Here is a 21026-nt window from a genome sequence, read left to right as displayed (position 1 = left end):
CCAATGTGCTGCAGCACAGTAGCAGCTCTGGGTTGCACAGCCTGACTGCCCTCTATTGCTCCCACTGTCCCCCACTTCTTCTTCCGGCCCATCAGTTCAGCCGGAGAGGGTAGCTTCCCAAGGCTCTGCCTGACACTTGTTTTACCTCTCTGTCCTGCTAAACGAGCTCCTGCCATGATCATGGCAGTCTTTTCACATTATGGAAAGAGACATTACACTCATACCCACTGAGGGGAATTGTACCATTTAAAAAGAATATGACAGCCGCAGTGAAGAATGTTTACGAAGTATTAGGCCAATTGTTGTTTACTCACTTCTGGTTTATTTAGGAACTTCTGTATCTGAAAAGGGCTGTAGGATGTGGTTGGATCAGGTGGCACTTCACTTATGAACAACGGCAGACTATTGTCAGTAAGAGTATACTGTAATGTGTTTATTAAGTGAAATTGTTGGTGTTGAGTCTGAAAAGGACACCCACCTTGGCTGATATAGAGTTCTGTATTGGAACTCTTCTTTTTGTGACAGGGATCTAAACTTTGGGCAAAACCCAACAGGCTCAGTCTCTATTTCAGAACACTGACGCTGAACAACCTTGGACCTCCTAGAGGTTTGGAAAACACTTTAACACTGTCAAGCAAGCTTCATACTGTACTACCTGAAATAGAATGTAATAGAAAGTTACATGTGCTGAATTCGTGCAACATAATTATGCTACTTACCTGGCAAACGAGAGGAACTGATCACCATGGTATACCTCTGGTTGTTCAATATGAGTGGTATACCCATGATCATTTTCTTCCGTGTCGGTTAATTGATGCAACATTCTTACCTCAGGCTAAGGGATTAGTAGCAGAAAACGAATTATTTATTGTGAAATAAATTATACGTATACAAAACTAGTCAGGTATTATAAGCCGACCACAAAATTTGTTATAAAATAAAATCGTAAATGAATTGGCTCACGTTAGCCATTTGAAAACGAATTCACCCTACAGAGGAACGTATCAAAATGCCGCGCAAAACATGAGCGCGCGGCCTGGGGCATAGGCGTAATTAGGCAAACGTTAGGGGCGTCCAACGTTTTAACTAATACTATATTAATACTATTAATTCGAAATATTACAAAAAAGCGAAAGCCCCAAAACAAGCCCCAGAACAACGTAACTGCACCTTATTAGTAACTGTCACCCCGGCCCTGCCCATCAATATACTCCTCTTCTCTCTTCAGATGCACTTTTGAAATACGTGAAGCCCACCCCTTGAAATCCTGAGCTACCTGTAGACACCTTCTCTACCTCAGCATAGTGATGCAGCATTAAACACTCATATCCCCTCTACCTCAGCACAGCCCAGTGATGCAGAATCAAGTGCTCCTGTACCCTTTATCTCAGCACAGCCCAGTGATGCAGAATCAAGTGCTCCTGTCCCCTCTACCTCAGCACAGCCCAGTGATGCAGAATCAAGTGCTCCTGTCCCCTCTACCTCAGCACAGCCCAGTGATGCAGAATCAAGTGCTCCTGTCCCCTCTACCTCAGCACAGCCCAGTGATGCAGAATCAAGTGCTCCTGTCCCCTCTACCTCAGCACAGCCCAGTGATGCAGAATCAGGCATCTACACAGAGGCTGCACCAGTAGACCCTACTGATTGACCATCCGTTTTAACTGATAAGGTAAGAACAGAGTTGGTTCTCCAAGGACGATATTTAGAGATTATGGGCAGGGGATACTTAACACAACACATAACTCTGAACAAAGGACAATAGATAGGATGTGGTGCTGGGCCCACAACACAACACAGAGGAATGGTACTTAGCTGTTTTGTGCTGTATTAGGTATTGTATAGCAAACATCTGGTATTGATGATTGAGGGGCCCCAGACAACCCGACAAGTGTGTGTGGAGTCAAGAACTCAAGAGGGGACGCTATACCAGACCATATAGGATATAGAATATACTTATGTGATTGGAAGACAGCCAGATAGTGGAAAGGATGTGCTGGAGGTTTGGTCTAATAAAAATATGCTGTTAAAGACAGACATTTGGAGAACATGTAAGAACTATGGAAGATCAACATCTTGGAATCATGCTAATAAAGGTTTTCCCCTGACTTCCGGTTTTTGTTCATGCATTAAAAGTGAACAGAATCTAACAGTATCAAATAAACAGTTTCATGTTTCTAAAACAAAGACAAGCAAAGGTGTCAGCAGTAATATTTCAATACAGTCTTAGTCTATGGAGAAAAAATTGAAAGCTGCATGAAAGGCAAGTAAGGCTGTAGAACAATGCTGTATTTTGCATATTGCACTAAGGTTGCTGTAGTATAGTTTTTGTGTGCAATACTCTTATTTATAATTTGTTTTATGTCACTTGTTTCTTTAATACAGTTTTCTTTTGTGGGGGTGGGGGTTTGTTTCTAAAATGAAGAAAATCTCAAAGACATAAAGCTATGTAGTTTCTGTGTGAGTATATGCACAGAATGAACAGTGGTGGAATTGGTTGTGATGCAAGGGAAACCAAATTGGTCAGGGCCCTGGCGTGGGCCGTGAGTCAACAACACTTCAAGAAAGTGCACAAAATATCTACACTACGGAATCTTGTTCCGTTTTGGGCAGTTTTAGTTTTGGATAATGGCGTGCCATGATGTGTCTGCAGAGATTTTTGACCCAGTGGTGAAAAGAGCAGGGGGCCTAATTCAAAACCAAGCTGCAGCAGCACACGAGCCACCAACCACAGGTACTTCAGACACAAGACCATATGCTTTCTTTACAAGGGGTATGTCTGTGGTTCTCCAGGCAGAGCAGAATTCAGTTGGTGGCACAGTAATAAAGTAGAGCAGCAGTGGCTCAACCACTAAACCAACCTAGGCCAGTCCGCATACCTGGCAACAAAAAAATCTTGGGAGTACTATTGCTTACAAACTCACTATAATGAAAGGGAGAGCATCTCATAAACCATAATGCCAATATCTTTCAGAAAACTTTTGTAACCTCTGTATGATTTCCAAGGTCCTGAATAATTTGAGATTAATGGCAGCCTGTACTTGGATTGAATAATGTCTTAATTTTGTATGTGTATACTGTAATGAGAGGAATGCCCCCAAGCGGTGAGTCAGGAACTCTCTCAGCCTTCTCATATTGTCTCCAACAAGCTTTTTCTGCATGCTAACATCAACATACACTTACCTACAGTATATTTCAATCCTAATTCAGTGACTCACTCTTTACCAAGGTCAGTGCTCAGTCTACTGATTCACCATCACCTGGAGCAGTGTTTCTCAACCCTGCTCCTGGGCCCCCCCTGCCCTGCATGTTTTAGATCTCTCCCTGCTGTCACACATGATTCAAATGATCAACTCATTATAAAGTCCTTCATGAGCTAGATCAGGTATGTTAGGGCAGGGAGAGATCTAAAACATGCAGGGCAGCTTCAAGGAGCAGGGTTGAGAAACACTGACCTAGAGATTTCTTTTCTGACCAGCTACACTGTTTTTATCCATAACCCTTCACTAACCATGTTAACCGTTAGAGAATATAGCGTGCACTATCACTTTACTTCTAACAAGTAATACCTCATCCGAAATGGATATGATGCAAACTAATCTGTTGTAGTTTTTTCTTTATTATGACAATTTTTACTTTACAAAAACATGTTAGACAATCACACAGCCTTTACAGAGTACTGGGTATACGGCTTATTTTGATGGGCTTGAAAGGAGTGCGTTGTCTGCACATTAGCTCCCCACTGGTCTCTGCCTACACATTGGAGAACTTAGGCAGCTGGTTTCCCAGAACAACCCGTCTCTCCACGCCGTCCTCTGTGATGGCTGCCAGACGGGCCACTCCCCCACTAGAACCGTCTCTCTCCATGGCCAGCGTCAAGGCTGTAGGGAGAAAGTGCTCATGACTTATACAATCAGAATTGAATCATTTAGCAAAACTCTAATGCCGAGTGTGCCTGCAGCCATTGGTTCCACCCCCAAGTGGAATAATCAAGTCACTGCGTAATGATGGTATTCAATTTTGAAGAGTGCTATAAGGTGTATTTCAATCAAATTGTATTTACAGCAGGGATCGAACGAAAGGCTGCGCACATTTCACCTCTCCAGGACTGAAATTGCCCACCACTGTGCTTGAAGGCCATTCTTTTGGCTTCACTCACCCTGGGTACAGAAGTGAAGGCATTCTTCCTTGGTCATCCCAGGCTTGTAGTTAGAATCCATGAAACCATAGATGTATGAGCTACCAGACCCACCCACTGACACTGGTTGCCTCACGATCATCCCTCCCATGGGGACGGTGTACACCTGGGGAGGAGAATAAGGGTCACTGGACAGTCTCTAAGACAGGCAGGGTGACATGTATGAACCAAGTACAGATGCCGGGAACTTACCTGCCCACCCTTTCTTTTATCCCAGCCAGCTACGATGATGCCAGCCATCAGCTCCTCCCTATATCTATAGCACATCTGCTTGAAGAGGTTGGCTGCCGTTTGCACAAGTGGCGGCTCATCCAGCTCAATACTGCAGCAGGACCAGAAAAGAAAGAATGAAAGAGAGAAGTAGTCAGACAACAGTTTGAGTGGTAGACAGACACACTGTATGGCGGTGTGCCGAGCAGTTTACATTAAAGCATTTATCAATGCTGAATTACTATTTTCCCCCTTGCCATGAGCCCTGGGGCGTTACCTGTGAAAGCCCAGCTGATATGTCACCGCATCAGCAACAGCTTGTGTGTCAGCTGCAGAACCAGATCGGCAGCAGAAAATGTGGTCATGTATGGGGGTCAACTTGTCTGTAACTCGATTGGCAATGTAAGCACTATAAAGAGATGAAAGAGGGCTTGTTGATTTAGGTCAGCTATGGTCATAGAACACAGTATGTTATGTAGAATGTCTGTACAGTAATAGAACAACCTAATCAGCAAACTAAAATTGTTATTACCTTGGCCATGGAGCAGGTAAGAGGCCTAAACTTGATTTTATTAGCTTACCCTGTTGTTGTACGGGAGTCAGCGCCAATCACGACCCCTCCATCAAACTCCACCGCCATAATGGTTGTCTGCAATTAGACATTAGATTTAGATTAAAATGTTAAAGTGCTGCCTAGCTAAAAATGTATGATCTGCCTAAGCTGTGTGGTGCAGTACAAGAGCTTTTGCAGTCTCATTGTAAGCTACTCTAAGCGCAGCAGACAAAGGGCCACGCAAATGTCCGTGTTAACCTGGCAAAACGCATTCAAACCTGAGTAAACTTAATAGTGCTACATGAAATGTTCTCACCCCAGTGCTAACTTCTTCTTGCGCCCATTCTGGTACCAAATCATTTGCACTAAAAGCATTTTCGGACCGGTTCGCTGACATACACGCAGCCATCTTGAAGGTTGACAAGCCTTCTTCTTCGCTGGTTGAACAAAATCTTACGTGCTCTCTATCGTCACCTGCCGGATTCTAAAAGTACAACAGCTCAAGGTGGTGAGCTTTGAATCCTCAATGACGATTGGCTGATATACCACGGCTATAACTTCACATCACGTTTCTGCTCCGCGTTGGTAACCGGCTTATGATATCGATAAGGTGTCTCAAAATGTATTACCAATATACTACTGCTAAGCACTGATAAATCATGTCAGAACTTTTTCCACATTTAATGTGACCTATAATGTGAACAATTCAATTGAAAAACAAACTGAAATCTTCGTGTGCAAAAAATATTTGCACAGGTCAAAACGCATTTGGTGTTGAGGCTTTTTAGCTGTAAATGCCTATCTTTCTTAAATTGTTCATTGATGGTTTGTTAACATGATGAAACGACAATTGTCTTACAGTCTTAGTAATATTATTTGTGAAACTCTAATGCACTTTATGTTATTGGACTTGCTGCAATTATTTATAATGGGAAGATTTTATTTTGCTTCAGAGCTTTTGGTATTGATTGGGTTGATGTTTAACACATTTAGTGTGGTTCATGGGGAACTAGGAAAAAGCTTTGCATCACTGAGCTTCAGTATGGGTAATGGATAGATAGGGAATAATACTGTAACAAAACAGCAGACTGGGGGAGATGGAAGTGACCATTAGTGCTCTGACTATTCATTTGTTGATTTCATTTTGATACATTACGTTTTCTCCATTACGTTTTCTCCAAAAGGAAATGGTCTGCACCTGGTTGATCGTGACTGTATGCTACCATTTCTAAAGTGGTGTTGTTCTTACATTATGATGTGAAAGAACATTTAGGGGCAACACCAGATAAGGCTTACATCTGCAGCTATGTATTTTTAGGCTGTAGACAGGGCAGAAGTGCCTCAGGCTACCCACAAATGTGATGGTGATGCTTGTGTTGCATTGCAGATCGAGTCATCGTCTCCCCTGGCTGTTATGCTCCTGTGTCCTTCCAGGTCCACCCTATCTTAAAACATCACATCAACTTTACTTAATGTGTGTTTGTGTTGGTATTAACACAAGACTACCAGCCATTAATGTATGTCTGGGATTATTAACAAGCCAAGTTCTAACATCGCATTACAATTATGCAACAGATAATTAAGAGTTAACCCACACTACTAGCGTAGATCACTATTTAAAGGGCAAATTATTTGGGATGATCCACTCACACGCATTCTGACATGAGCACATACATCATGTTTGAAGAAAGTCTGTAAATCATCTTCACAGATCTATCTCTTCCTCTGTGCAAATGTCTTGAGCCCCCCAAATTACATTATTTGTTGAAGTCGAACATGTATATTGTGAGTATGAGACATCCATTGATGTCTCATACTCCTGAATAAATGAAAGGAGAATAAAGGCCAACCCATCAATTCTGTTGTCAAGCAGCCAAGAGTAGACACTGGTAATGCATATACCTTGACTCTCCTATTCTCTTCGTAACCATGGTTTCCAAGTGCCAATAGCTGATGAGAACCTTGGGCTCTGTAATGTTCATTTGGGAAGAAAGAGATTGGTGTTAGCCAGCTGTCATTGTGATTGAAGTGAATCAAATGAGCGCTTAGAGAGTGTTAATCCCAGATAATCGTCACTCTTCAGCATACACCATTAATAACACAGCATTAGTTCCTACTGCTGCCTCTTCTAGGCTAGCTGGTGGACCTACACAACACAAACATATGCTAATTGATGGGCCTACACAACACAGACATGCTAACTGGTGGGCCTACTCAACACAAACATATGCTAACTGGTGGGCCTACACAACAGAAACATATGCTAATTGATGGGCCTACACAACACAAACATATGCTAACTGGTGGGCCTACACAACACAAACATATGCTAACTGGTGGGCCTACACAACACAAACATATGCTAACTGGTGGGCCTACACAACACAAACATATACAAACTGGTGGGCCTACAAAACACATACATGCAAACAGGTGGGCCTAATCAACAAAAACACATGCTAACTGGTGGGCCTACACAACACAGACATATGCTAACTGGTGGGCCTACACAACACAAACATATGCTAACTGGTGGGCCTACACAACACATACATGCAAACAGGTGGGCCTAATCAACACAAACACATGCTAACTGATGGGCCTACACAACACAGACATACTAACTGGTGGGCTTATACAACACAGACTTATGCTAACTGGTAGGCCTACACAACACAGGCATGCTAACTGGTGGGCCTACACAACACAGGCATGCTAACTGCTGGGCCTACACAACACGGACATATGCTAACTGCTGGGCCTACACAACACGGACATATGCTAACTGCTGGGCCTAGACAACACAGACATATGGGAACAAGTAAGTGGGCTCTGAGGTGATGATTGAGTAAATTAATCAGTAGAGATGACTTAACCATTATTTAAACATTCCAAGTCCAACATCACTTATGGTTGGTGTCCATTCACTTCCAGTCAATTCCAAAAGTAAAGCTAACACAAAATCAGATACAACATTTTCCTTATTTTAAAACATTGAAGAGATTTGTAATTGCAATTGAAATGAAATTGACACTCTGGAGGGGAATATTATTTCCTCATTCAATGTAATATAGCATCATGCAAGGTATTTCAAGGCACGCCATTTTGGAAAATATGTTCCTTAAAACTTGAGCATTCTATACAGCTTCAGAACTATTGATCCATACATTGTTCCCAGGAAAGTGGGGTGTTGTAGCCCTGACAGGTTCATTAAGATAAGTTGCTTTCTGCCATTAACTTACACAGGAGAGGAGGGCATTTTTTGTGGTACAAATATATATATTATCAGGTGCTCTTTCCAATAATGCCTTCTGTCCTCTATCAAGCCTTTCATAATTTTGGTCTTATGGTACTTTCTGTCATTACTAACATGAATTGCTGGTGCTCTAGTTTCCCAGAAACTCATTTAATTGTGAAGTTCTAAACGTTCATGAGCGCAGCATGACGTTGTCTCTTTCTACTTGTTTCCTTCTGTTTCTCTTTTCTCTTCTTCTTCCTTTTTTCTCTTACCCCTCTCCTAATAGACTTTGGCTGATGGAAAAACAGAGGAGCCCACTACATTAGATAACAGATGCACCCAGATGTTCCTGTACTGTCCTACTTAAGCAGTGAGGGATGGAGTGGCAGCCGATAAGAGGCTTTTCTCCAATGAGGAGATGAGATGTTCTCAGAGTGCTCCTAAAGCGACCGTGTGATGGGACTCAGCCAGAACACCAGCCCAGCACCTACCAATAACACTCAATGCTGCGCAGAAGCCTGAGCCAACTGCTGGCTGGATGCCACCCATATGAAAAAAATACATCTAAAATGCAATTGAAAGATGTATCATTTGCCGGAAAATATTTTCTTTTTAAATGTAAATTTCTAATAAATGTAAAAATGTATGTCACTAAATTTCTATTATTTGGCCAGTGTTTTTATACTTTGTTGGATGTGAAATAGTTTTATTTTGATATTTTATTTTAATCTTAAAGGCAATCTTAATGAGGGGGGATAGTATCAAAATTTTTGGATCAACAACTTTTTCTGCCTGTGAAAGAGTTTGAGTTTGTCAATGTCCAAGGAAAAGGCCATAGAGCCTTGGCTGAGCTGGTTTCTATTGGCATGGCTGTGGAGTTGGAGATCAATATAGTGTGGCCTACTGTGATGCTTCAGTGGATTGGTGTGTGTGTAGAGGGGTTAGGTCTCCCTGTGTTCTGTTTCTCTCTTAGTTTTCTTTCATCCGGGCCTCCTGCTAATCTGGGCAAATGTAAGCTGGTGGGGCTTCAACATAAATCCCCCTCTGTCCCTCATCTAAGAGAGAGATCAAGAGACTGATGCAAATTGTTGTTTCTGTCCATCTTCAGCAAAGGAGCAATGATCATCAGTTCATCTATCTTGGATTTTCTCTGGTTTTGGATGTTCTTGTCATTTCAGGACTGTATTCTGGATGTTGTCACTTTAGGACTGAGTTAACTGTATTCTGGATTACCAAGACTCATTTTACATATGTATGTATGGAATAAGCAGGACCAGTCAATACTTGATATTTGGTGATTCCTGTCTTTTTTACGTCTTTATTCTGGTAATTTTGTAATTGCGTAAAACTTGTATGTCAAGGATCGGACAAGTGACTTAGTGGTTTGCCTGCATATCGTGTTTGTATTATGAGGGACCCAGTATCAAGCCTTGTGGTCACATAAATGCAGAAGGAAGAAGATCATTAAGCAACAAGTCATTGCCTAAGAGTCAGTTCCACATCATTCAAAAGGCCTTCAGTAGTCATGTTTGCTGGAACCAGAGCTGCTAGTGGAGGTAAGGGAGGGAAGTTCTCGGTTGAGGACATTTATGGCATAAGCAAGAAACCTAAATCTACATCCACTGCTGGGGGTACAACGTCCAAGAGTGGGTCCAGGAAAGTCCATCAGAGGAGTGAGTCAGAGCTGGCCAGCCAGTTCCTGGAGGTTGCCCAAAAGTTAGTAGAAAAACGTAGACTGGAGCTGTACCTTAGAGAATGTGCAATCTCTCTGACTGACTGCGAGGCTGAACGAGCTACAATGATATACAGGTGAGAGGGAGTATCATAATAATCATAATTAAAAACGAAGTGGTTCGAACCCTGAATCCTCATTGGCTGACAGCCATGGTATATCTAAGCAATAATGCACAAAGTGTACTCAAATTGCGTTGGTGACCAGATTGTAAGAGCAATAAGGCATCTCTGGGGTTTGTGATATGTGGCCAATATTCCACAGCTAAGCGCTGTGACCAGGCACTCCTCAATGTGTCATACATAAGAACTGCTCTTATCCATATTGCTTATATATACCATGGAAATCAGCCAATCAGTACTCAGGATTCAAAACATCCAGACTTATACCACTGGTGTGGAAAAAATATATAAAAATGTAAAACCATGGTGGTAACCAGTTTTTAAAGCAATCATTGTTTGCAAACTACAATTACATATATAGTATAACAACATATAGTATAGTATAGTATAGTATCATATCAAAATAATTGAATATAATTTTGTCCTTGAAACTGAAAAACTATTCATTCCTATGGAGGACTGCTCATACTATGAGGGCCAGATGGCTTTAAAGCCTTTTAATGGCCAAAGCATCAACGATTAGAGTTGATGGATACATCATTAAATAAAACGATGAAAGTAGTGCACCTTTGATTCTCTGAAAGAACAAATTTTTTTGTTTCATTTTAACACCAGTTTTTAGTATATTGTACAAAGGTAACCAACTTCTATACATATTAAGCAGCTTGTTGATCATTGAGGTGTAATACATAAAAATGAAAGCAACAAAAGTGAAGCAAAGTAGTGATAAATTCTTGCAAAATCCATTCTCAAATTTCAAACTTAATGGTAAAAGCAAATGAGGTTTGGGGGGGAGGCATTGTCAGTTGTTCTGTTCGCATTGTGCACTACTCACTCAACCAGAAAGTCCAGTACTGGCATACATATACACACTGGAAGAGAGCTGATTCCCAGGCAAGAATCAGGATTGAGCTTTCAGGCACCTGACCTACCACAAAAGGTTACTAGTATGCAACAAGATAAGGAAACTCTATCCGACACCCACCCAACCACTCCAGACAGTTACCTTTGCAATGCATCCTGGACATTGGATGAAGGCCCGCATACACATGTTTGCAACTGCACTTTGGCCCTAGTTTAAATGTTTTAAAAGTTTAATTGCATTTACATCTTATAGGACTAGCGTTTACAGGAGTGCTGTTGCAAAGGATAACATGTTTGAAATAATTTCTCCGCGATTTAAAGTCGGTCAGCTTTAGCAAGCCCCATTAATTCCCATTAAACATTAAATACTCCAGTAGAAGTGAGTTAGAGGTTAGAAGCTTTAGTTAGGGGACACTACAGTAAAAGAGAAGTCAGTTAACCTGGTGTTAAATTTTGTCTGGTGGTGCTTCCAATCCCTGGCAAGGTGTTGTAACATAGCATGTCATATTTCACGCAAACTTTAAATTCTGCATAGATTTCTCTTTCTTTCTCTTGACTTTCTCTTGGCTTTGTCAAAATCAGTGGTAGCAGGCAAGGCAGGAATGATGTGGTCTAATATCATAGTACCTCTCTCAAATAGTTAATCTGAGTAATTGGGTTAGAAACCTCCAGGATAGCCACACTATAGCCCAGCAGAAAACCCCAGACTGCTCTGTTGCAGTTTATTGATTTGTGCAAAAAGGCTGCAGAGCATCGGCTGGTGGACTGTTCAACTCCCCTCAGCCAAACCATCCCAAATTCAGTGTGCTACCTAACACCAAGGGTGAACCAGGGGCGTAAGCAGAGCCCCTCCCTGCCAAGCAATGACGCTGCTCAGCAGAACAGCTGCAAGTGGTATACACATCCTTAATACTATCAGCATGATACAGGTCTACCAAACAAAGCTATTGGCAGAGTTCAGCAGCGTTTTAAAAACCAGTTGCTCCAAAATCTTAGTCCTGGGTGAAGTTTGTGCTGCGATCGTACCTGGCTATAATTTTGCGTGTTATGTAGGAATTGATGGGGTACACTCCTGGGTGTTAGGCTTTTATGAAGGGGGCAAGCCTACCTGGGTCTTAATGCTGATTTTGGATCTGGGTGCACTGTGTGCAGCTCTATTTTTACAACTGTAGACAGGAGCGCATTTAGCTGGGGCTCACTGGATGTATTCTCAGGTAAACACCTTGGTCTCCACTCGCTGTCAGTGCACCCGTCCTGTATGGAATTCACCATTCGCGATTCCAAAGTGGCTCTGTGCCCTATCTAGCGTTTATGCCAACTGCCATTATGTCCAACAAGGATTTAACATTCATGCCATTGCCCTTTATGGCTTCCCTGTTTAGGTCCTAGGACATATTGGCAAGGTTCCATAGCTTCAATGCCACGGCTCCTCGTCAGTGGGCCGTCGAGTGGGAGAGGAGAGGGTGTTCTGTATCCGCACAAGGGACTGCATGCATGTGGGCCAGACAGCCTCCCCTGGGTAGGCAGCCATGGGCCAACTGGCTCAGTGTTCCACCTGGCTGGCTTGGGGTGCGAATGTATGTACCCATATGAAGTTAAATAACCCGACTGAAAGGAAAGTTGAGCTTTAGTTTATGCATATGGTTCCCTGGAGGAGGGTATGAGGTTGACCCGTTGTAGGCCTCATGCCAACTAGGTGCGATGAAGTGCCAAACTGAGTCAGAGAGCGAGGGAGAAGCCGTGATCATGTTCCCTGGAAGATGTGGCTTCCAGCTTGCCCTGGTCCTCACTGGTCTTGCATGATTTTATAATGCGTTCAGGAGCACACATGATATCTCCTTAAAGGTAAAAGGGGTAGACCTACATAACCGAATGGTGGGTCTCTTTTGCATTGGTGGCAGGCAGCTCAGATCTAAATAATGTCATATTAAAAAACAAAAAAAGTGAATGGTGCGTGAGAACAGATTTATTTTGAAATGCTTTTTGAATCAGATTTCCTACTGTAATAGAGGTAAACCTCCTGATTATACACGTACATTCTGAGAAATGGACAGAAGGGATGGGATTATGTTCTTACAATGGGAAAAGGGTGTGAGCTGACAAAGCTGAATCAAACATTCGGCTTTGGGAGAGAGGCATATCACCCCTGCCATCCGTGGGTCATACACTTGCAAACCGTTGAAAAGTCTTAACATTATGCGACATTTGTCAGTGTGAATGACCTGTTGTTGGTGTCGGTTTATGTTTACCATAGCTGAACCCAGGTGAAACCCTCCGGTCTGTTATAGTCACTAACAGATCATTGATAGGACCTAACAGAGAGTGACAGATGTGCTTCTTTTGAGTACAAAAAAACAACAATGGTTTGCTTGCTGTTCCAAATTTTCCCCACTAGAGACCAACAGAATGACAGCATTTCCCTACAGCCCTGTGCTGGTTAACATAGATGGTGTTAAACATGTCTGTATGAAGAATATTCCTGGCTGCAAATGCTGATGTTTGTGTCTGAAATTCTAATCATGTCCGTGTTAGTGGGATGTCACATTTTCTGTCATCCTCTTTTTACCCAGCAACTGACAACTTCTGGCATATTACATTCATGTTAATAGGGTTAAATGTTACATACATGATTTTACAGCTGTAGATTATGGTTTGGATTAGTGTTGCTCACTTAGTGGTCATTAGTTGGGGTTGAGATTAGGGTCAATTATCAACAGTTGAATAGGGATCTGGCTATAGTGGTGAAATCATGTCTTTCTCAATGAAAGTTCAATGCATACCGTAGGCCTACATCAAGTAGACCAATACATACTGTAGGCCTACATCAAGCAGACCAATACATACAGTAGGCCTACTTCAGACGGACCTATATATACAGTAGGCCTACTTCAGACGGACCTATATATACAGTAGGCCTACTTCAGACGGACCTATATATACAGTAGGCCTACTTCAGGCAGACCTATATGTACAGTAGGCCTACATCAGACAGATCAATATACAGTAGGCCTACATCAGACAGACCAATACATGTAGTAGGCCTACTTCAGACAGACCTATACATACATTAGGCCTACAACAAACATACCTATACATACAATAAGCCTACTTCAGACAGACCAATACATACAGTAGGCCTACATCAGACAGACCAATACATACAGTAGGCCTACTTCAGACAGACCAATACATACAGTAGGCCTATATCAGACAAACCAATACATATAGTAGGCCTACTTCAGACAGACCTATACATACAGTAGGCCTACAACAAACAGACCTATACATACAGTAGGCCTACAACAGACAGACCTATACATACAATAGGCATACATCAGATAGACCAATACATAGAGTAGGCCTACTTCAGACAGACCAATACATACAGTAGGCCTACTTCAGACAGACCAATACATACAGTAGGCCTACATCAGACAGACCAATACATATAGTAGACCTACATCAGACAGACCAATACATACAGTAGACCTTCATCAGACAGACCAATACATATAGTAGGTCTACTTCAGACAGACCTATACATACAGTAGACCTACTTCAGACAGACCTATAGATACAGTAGGCCTACTTCAGACAGACCTATACATACAGTAGGCCTACTTCAGACAGACCAATACATACAGTAGGCCTACTTCAGACAGACCTATACATACAGTAGGCCTACATCAGACAGACCAATACATACAGTTGTCAAATCTCTAGTATAGTTACACATCACCATGCCATCTCCTCTCCTACCAAAATATTCCACAATGTCATGTAATCTGTCAGTGTGCAGAATCCTAATCTGTCACTGTGCAGACCCATATCACTGGAAAAGTGTCACAAGTTATATGTCTTCCTGTTGGGAGAGACACTGCGATTCAAGAACAGTGTCTTGGAGTTGAGATCTCTGCAGTATATTAGCAGATTAAATTGATTTGGACGTGACCCTCATCTCTGAGTAATGATTATGTCTTCTCGCTGCGTAGATGCACTACTCATTGATTGGCTCACTCTGCTTTGCTAACGCTGTGTGATTGTTTTACACTGGCCTCTGTGGATCTATAGGCAGTAGTGGATAGTTGATGTTATCGAAGCACTTGGGTTCATATCTGAAGAGTGGCCAATTTTTTGGTGGTATATTACCAATCTAAGTGCTCTGTTCAGGCACTCTGAATATTTTTTGTGCGTAAGAACAGCTCTTCGCTGATGTGGTATATTACATGCCAGGTGACATAGTACTGAAATAGGAATCTCCAGGAGATTTCCCCCCCATGCATCACAAGGGAAAACATTAGATGTGATGTTGATGAAAATCTCTTGCCAGTCCAACAAGAGTGACAAGAATATTCACCAAGAAGATGGGAACCTGTAATGTTATGTATCATGAGGTACAATTCACAGTTTTTTACAGAACTACAGAACTACCATTGTTGTTGCAGGTTTTTTTCAAGGATGTCATTTTGTTGAAAATTCCCAGCTCCTTGTCTTTGACTTTAAATGTAAGAAATATGTAAAAAATGATTTGTAAATGTGAGATTTCTGTTTACCTGTAACACCTCTGAATTTACCGTATACATACAAATGGGAATATCCCTTCTCTGTGTACTACAGTATTGTACAGTATTGACATTTCCCAGTAAACTTGTATACTGTTGAAACTGGTTTCTGAAAAGCTCCGTGTGATACACAACAGCATTCAGCTAGACAAAACTGACATTCTTGTGTAGCACAGTAAGCAGTCAGTGTAAACATAAAAGTAGAACAAAACTGAAATGTATATATAACAAAGATTTCCCAAAAAAACCATCTAAACATTTTGACCCATTACAGCTCACACAATGACAAAAACACTTTTCATTGTGGTGGCACTGGCCAATTTACTGACACAACTATGTTTTGAAGCATGAATTAAAGGTTTTGGGTGAGTTATTACATTTTGCAGACATGCCATAGAGTTGTGATGTTTAATGAAACAGTTGTGACGATTGTACTTACAATTTAGAGAATGTTAAAGAAAAATTAGCCAAAGCGATTGAGAAAAACGGTATTGTATCCATTCTATATTCTTGATGTTTTTAACTCTTGGCAGATTCGAATTTCAGGATTTTTGCCCCAAATCCTAAAATCTCAACGACCCTTGAAAATGGCCTTAAAATACTTAGAAATTATTTGTGCCAATCAGCCTAACTTACGTTGTATTACCAAATCATTGTTTGATTAAGGATGACAGCCTGTAAAAAGTAATAAAAAAACGAGCATGACGGCTACTACCTTACCTATTTGACATTAAGTTATTTTACACCATTGAACAAGATCTGATAATACTGTAGAACTGAACAAAGGAAAAACAAGCCTAAGTTCTTATATACCTCATATACTTCATATATCAAATCAGCCTCTCTGATTCCTACTAGTGTTGTCAATGATGACTTGTAAATTAAGCTCTCAAATTAATTGAACTTAATCCCAACTGGTTTATAAAATGATAAAATGAAACTCTGAACCGTAAACATGTTTGCACTCAATACTGTAAGACTCACGGATAAAAGCATCCACTAAACCACTCCAATTTCAATGTAAATGTGGTGTGGTATTACGATATGGCATTTTATTTCAAGAGGTTAATGTAAAAAAAAAACGTCACAGGTTGGCTAAATGTTAATTCATAATTTTGTCAGACATTTATTATTAGTATTCGTGTGTGATAGCACTGATGACGCCGTAGGGAGAGTTTTAGAGCATTTCTTTCGTCTCCCGCAGCACACCAGTCTACCATCTGGCCCATATACCCGAAGCTATACCTGACAACTTATGTCAGGGTTCTCCCAAAAGACGACTAAGAAAATTTGAAAATGTGTGCTGATTACACCGTTCAGTAATATCCCCATCTCTCTCCAGCATCCACTGACATCGCAGAGTACGTCCTCATCTCTACCGGTCACTCTTACCCCATACAGTATTAGGCAGCATCTACACAGCATTCTCATATACCAACTGTAAAGGTTAGAGATATTACTTTAATGCATAACTGTGTGGGAGGTGGAAGGAAAAGGCAAAAAACAGACAGACAGACAGACAGAGGCTGACAAGGCTTAAATGTAAAATAGGAAAGGGGAATCGTCAACCCTATGTTTGAGTGGTTATTGAAAAGGGAGTGGTCATTAGGGGTCATTGAAAAGGGGATTGTCTTTAACAGCAGTACAGGTTCATGGATGTGTAGTATAAAAGATTTTAGAGTTTTTTTCGTGAGACCGCCCTGAATGTTGCTGTAGTTTAGAGCAGAATATATACTGGTCATTTGCTGTATGTCGTGTGCTAGAAAGCACCGGTTCGGTTTAATGCGTACCCTACACAGAGAGGAGAGAGCGATAGGGAGAGACGCTTCTCGCATCATCGACTTTTCTTGTGTCGTGATTTAACACTTTGGGAGCTTCTGCATGGAGAACCAGGCATCGGAATTATAATGCTGAACGTATTTGCGATCATCATCAACAGCTCAAATGAAACAGTTGGACATAATGAAACAGTGTATAATGCATCGCTGTATTCATGTGATTAGATAATTTTATCAATGATAGGCTACTGTGAATTGTCACGGTGTGAATTTGGTAAACATGAAAATGCATATGATTCCCTTTTAATAAGGGAAATGTATAGCCTCGCGGATATCCGACGGAGATTATAGCAGTTATGCTATTGACAGTAGGCTATTCATCAAAGTGGATTAAATTAGCACGCGATTTGGCGGTGCTGATGTTCCCTTCTCAATCAGTTCGATGTTGTCGCGTGAAGCTGGGCAGAAATACAATGAATGTGTGCATGAGAAGACTATGGTGTTTTAGCGCGTAATGACTTTTGCGAGCCAATTAATGTGGATGTGCTTTTTATTCACTGTATTTGCGACGAAATATGCGAAGCGACCCAGAGGTGCAAGCAAAATGCCTGTAGCCCATGATAGCCCAATGTCTTTGTTGCGGCGCACTTCGGGTCTCTAGCTGTGCTAGACACTGATAGACTAACCTCCGGTAGTAGCTGAAAAGGAGACAAGCAAGCTGACGAATGCTTTACCGCCCTACCTATCAAAAACATATCGTAACAGGTGTCTTCATCATCACCACGATCTTTCCGGGTGTCTCATCAAGACCAGGCAAGTCAGCCGGCTTGTCTCAAGTGAGGAATCTGTTGCGCTCCCGGTGCTGTGGAGAGCGCTGTTGGAGAGCTACCCTACCCGAGCCCGTGGAGCGGCACCCCCCGATCAGCCTCGGAGGACAAAATAATGTTACTACTCCCCGACGATGATGACAGAGATGTTCCCAATAGAAAACCTGCTTAGACTGAGCCAACTCTGAACTGCTCCGCATAGGCTGCTACAACCCACAGAGGGAAAGGAACGTCGGAGCCAGACCAGACGCTGACTCTGCGAGTCTGCGTGCGCCAGGTTAGGGCCTGGATTTTGCCGGGCTCGTGGATTCTATTCTTCACTATTTGGCCATTTGTCTGGACATGGACATAATCGCTTTTAAACGTCTGTATTCGATCTAAGCAGCTCGAATCTTCAATTTTGCAGACCTCAGAATTTCAGAGTCTGAAACTAAGCAGTAGCCCAAAGAGCCTCTCAGGGGGTTAGGTCTAGTGTGTCGGAGACTAGGCACTGGTCGACATGCAGGTCTCTTTCGCCTGCACGGAGCACAACCTTAAGAGCCGCAGTGAGGACCGACTATGTGGCCTTCGCACGGCGCCACCTCCTGGGGGAGGCAGTGGGGGAGGTGGTGGAGGCGGCGGGAGCTGTCAAGGGGGTAATGGCAACTACAACACCCAGGGCTCAGCCAAATCCACTGGCAGGGAGCCGTCAGGGTCCCGCCTGGTTCCCCAAGGCCATGCCCACATGAAGGAGGCCATTGGGCGCCACAGCAGTATGAAGTACAGGTGAGCTGGGTGGGGGTATCGGGAGGGCTGCTTGAATAGTTCTGGTGGACAGTGAAAGGGCACACCGACATAAGTCAAACATCCTGTTAAGACCGTATCATTCAATGAGTGAGAGCTGTCAGATTTTTTGTCTTAAGATTAACGAAGGCTGATTGACCCCCACTTAAACGATGGATCATTATGATGAAAGACTCAGACCTCTTTCGGGAACATGATAGCAGCTCAGGTTACCCCAGAGCACTTCAACGTACACCACAAAGAGCCTCTTAAACAGCCTGCTTCCAAGGCTAACTCCATTGCATTTAAATTAACACGAGCTAGGGAGGTTGAATGGCTACCTTAGGATTCCATCATTTGTGCGTCTGGGGGATTTTGTGTTGGTGTTTTTCATGCTTATTTATACGTGTGTGTGCTGGTTTTTTTAAACGTTGAATTCATCCAGCTGTATAAACTTTATTGTGGAAATCTAGTACTTTATACCCATTTCATAGGATTAGCATCACCAGATAAGAATAAAAATGGGACTGTTTCAATTTCACACATTGTGATATTGAAATACAGACGACAGACATCTGTAATCCCTTGTAGCCATTCCAAGATGGAACCTAATAGAATTGAACGCTGTCGACGTCAGAGGAAAGTATCTTTCCCCAGACATCATCCCACCCTATTATTCTAGATGGGTGAAGGAAATGCCCTTTAGCTCAAACGTGACACCATTCTCTTCACTCAATTAAGTTTTCATTTATTAAGAGGCAGTTTAAATAGGAAATGAGGTTCAGGAGGAAATGTGATGCCTGTACTTAGAGTTTTGTATTTTTTTGTGCATATCTTGATTTAATTGGATGAGGAATAATAAACCTGGCTAGTGGGTTTCTGCCATGGGAACACAGCCCATAAGCCCTGGCACAGGGCCAGCAGCTACCTTTGCCAGCGCTAACACCCTGTTTAGTGCCTAGTAACCACAGTCTGTTCCTCCCAGACTCCTCCTGTTCCTCCCAGACTCCTCCTGTTCCTCCCAGACTCCCCCTTGTTCCACCAGACCCCCGGTTCTATCAGACTCCCTCTGGTTCCACCAGACCCCTCGGTTCTATCAGACTCCCCCTGGTTCCAGCAGACCCCCTTGTTCTGTCATACTCCCCCTGGTTCTATCAGACACCCCTGGTTCTATCAAACACCCTGGGTTCCAGCAGACCCCCTGGTTCTATCAGACTCCCCCGGTTCCTCTCAGACTTTCCCTGGCCTATCTGAATCTCTCTCCCTAAAGCCCAAATTCACCCTGCAGGCCCCACCACCGCCTCAAGAAAAGAGTATCACTAAGCCACATGTGTGCATGGATAACTATGAGAGACCACTTGTTTTGAGAGTATCACTAAGCCACATGTGTGCATGGATAACTATGAGAGACCACTTGTTTTGAAAGTATCATTAAGCCACATGTGTGCATGGATAACTATGAGAGACCACTTGTTTTGGGAGTATCACTAAGCCAAATGTGTGCATGGATAACTATGAGAGACCACTTGTTTTGGGGATTTGTTAATTATTTGTCTAGAACAGAGCTTTCCAACCAGGGGTACAGGGACCCCAGGAGGAAGTGGTCTATGCACAGGAGCTATTAATACTCATGAAACCATCGGCTCACTGATAAAAAGAGCAGAAGAAAATTCTGTTGGTGGTACAGTAACTGAAATAGCTTGGGAAACCACTGGTCTAAAACATTCTTTGAACTTAAACATCTTGAACACACAATACAACTAAATATTTTGCATCAAGGATCTGTTTAAATCTTACAATATGATGTCACTTTACTTTGCTGACAGAAATACCCTGCCCAAGCAATGTGATATTACACACAATTACATTGGATATAACAAGAATACACATCCTTATTGAAAATGCAGATTTTGTTTATGTAAAGGCTGAAATCCAGCCTTTAATAAGATCTTATAACATTTAAGTTTTTTTTTGGGGGGGGGGTGTAATTTAATGTAAACATTGATTGGTTGCATAAGTGTGCACACATGTCGGCTTGATTGTGTTCAGATGTAACCAATCGCCTTCCAAATAATGTACAATGGTCTCCTGACATTGATTTAAGTGAATCTGGTTAGCCTAAATAAGGTGAGTTACTCCTGTAGGATTTCCTTGAAGGTTTCTTGGCTACGTGTTGCAGAAGG

The 21026-nt window shown here is 42.2% G+C and overlaps 2 protein-coding genes across 6 annotated transcripts in view; one reads left to right on the top strand and one right to left on the bottom strand.

Moving 5' to 3' along the window:
- Window positions 1–3597: 3597 nt before the first annotated feature.
- Window positions 3598–5394, bottom strand: LOC105010830 (proteasome 20S subunit beta 6). Its single transcript, NM_001303985.1, is given in 6 exon segments — window positions 3598–3878; window positions 4157–4301; window positions 4388–4517; window positions 4683–4814; window positions 4987–5054; window positions 5275–5394. Coding segments are annotated over 6 exon segments (696 nt in total). The 5' UTR covers window positions 5368–5394; the 3' UTR covers window positions 3598–3750.
- Window positions 5395–9268: 3874 nt separating this feature from the next.
- Window positions 9269–21026, top strand: part of LOC105010831 (voltage-gated potassium channel subunit beta-3) — a 28849-nt gene continuing 17091 nt past the window's right edge. For 3 of the 5 annotated variants that reach the window (XM_034293351.1, XM_034293350.1, XM_034293349.1), the window contains exon 1: window positions 9269–10005. In XM_034293351.1, the coding sequence (XP_034149242.1) occupies window positions 9722–10005 (284 nt within the window). In that variant the 5' untranslated portion in view covers window positions 9269–9721. Of the gene's footprint in view, window positions 10006–16953; window positions 18847–21026 lie in introns of those variants that run through there. The other 2 variants (XM_010870471.4, XM_010870472.3) reach the window with 2 other exon arrangements.

Source organism: Esox lucius, chromosome 7 (genome assembly GCF_011004845.1).
Source record: "Esox lucius isolate fEsoLuc1 chromosome 7, fEsoLuc1.pri, whole genome shotgun sequence".
NCBI lineage: Eukaryota > Metazoa > Chordata > Actinopteri > Esociformes > Esocidae > Esox > Esox lucius.
This window is presented reverse-complemented; position numbering and strand designations above follow the sequence as displayed.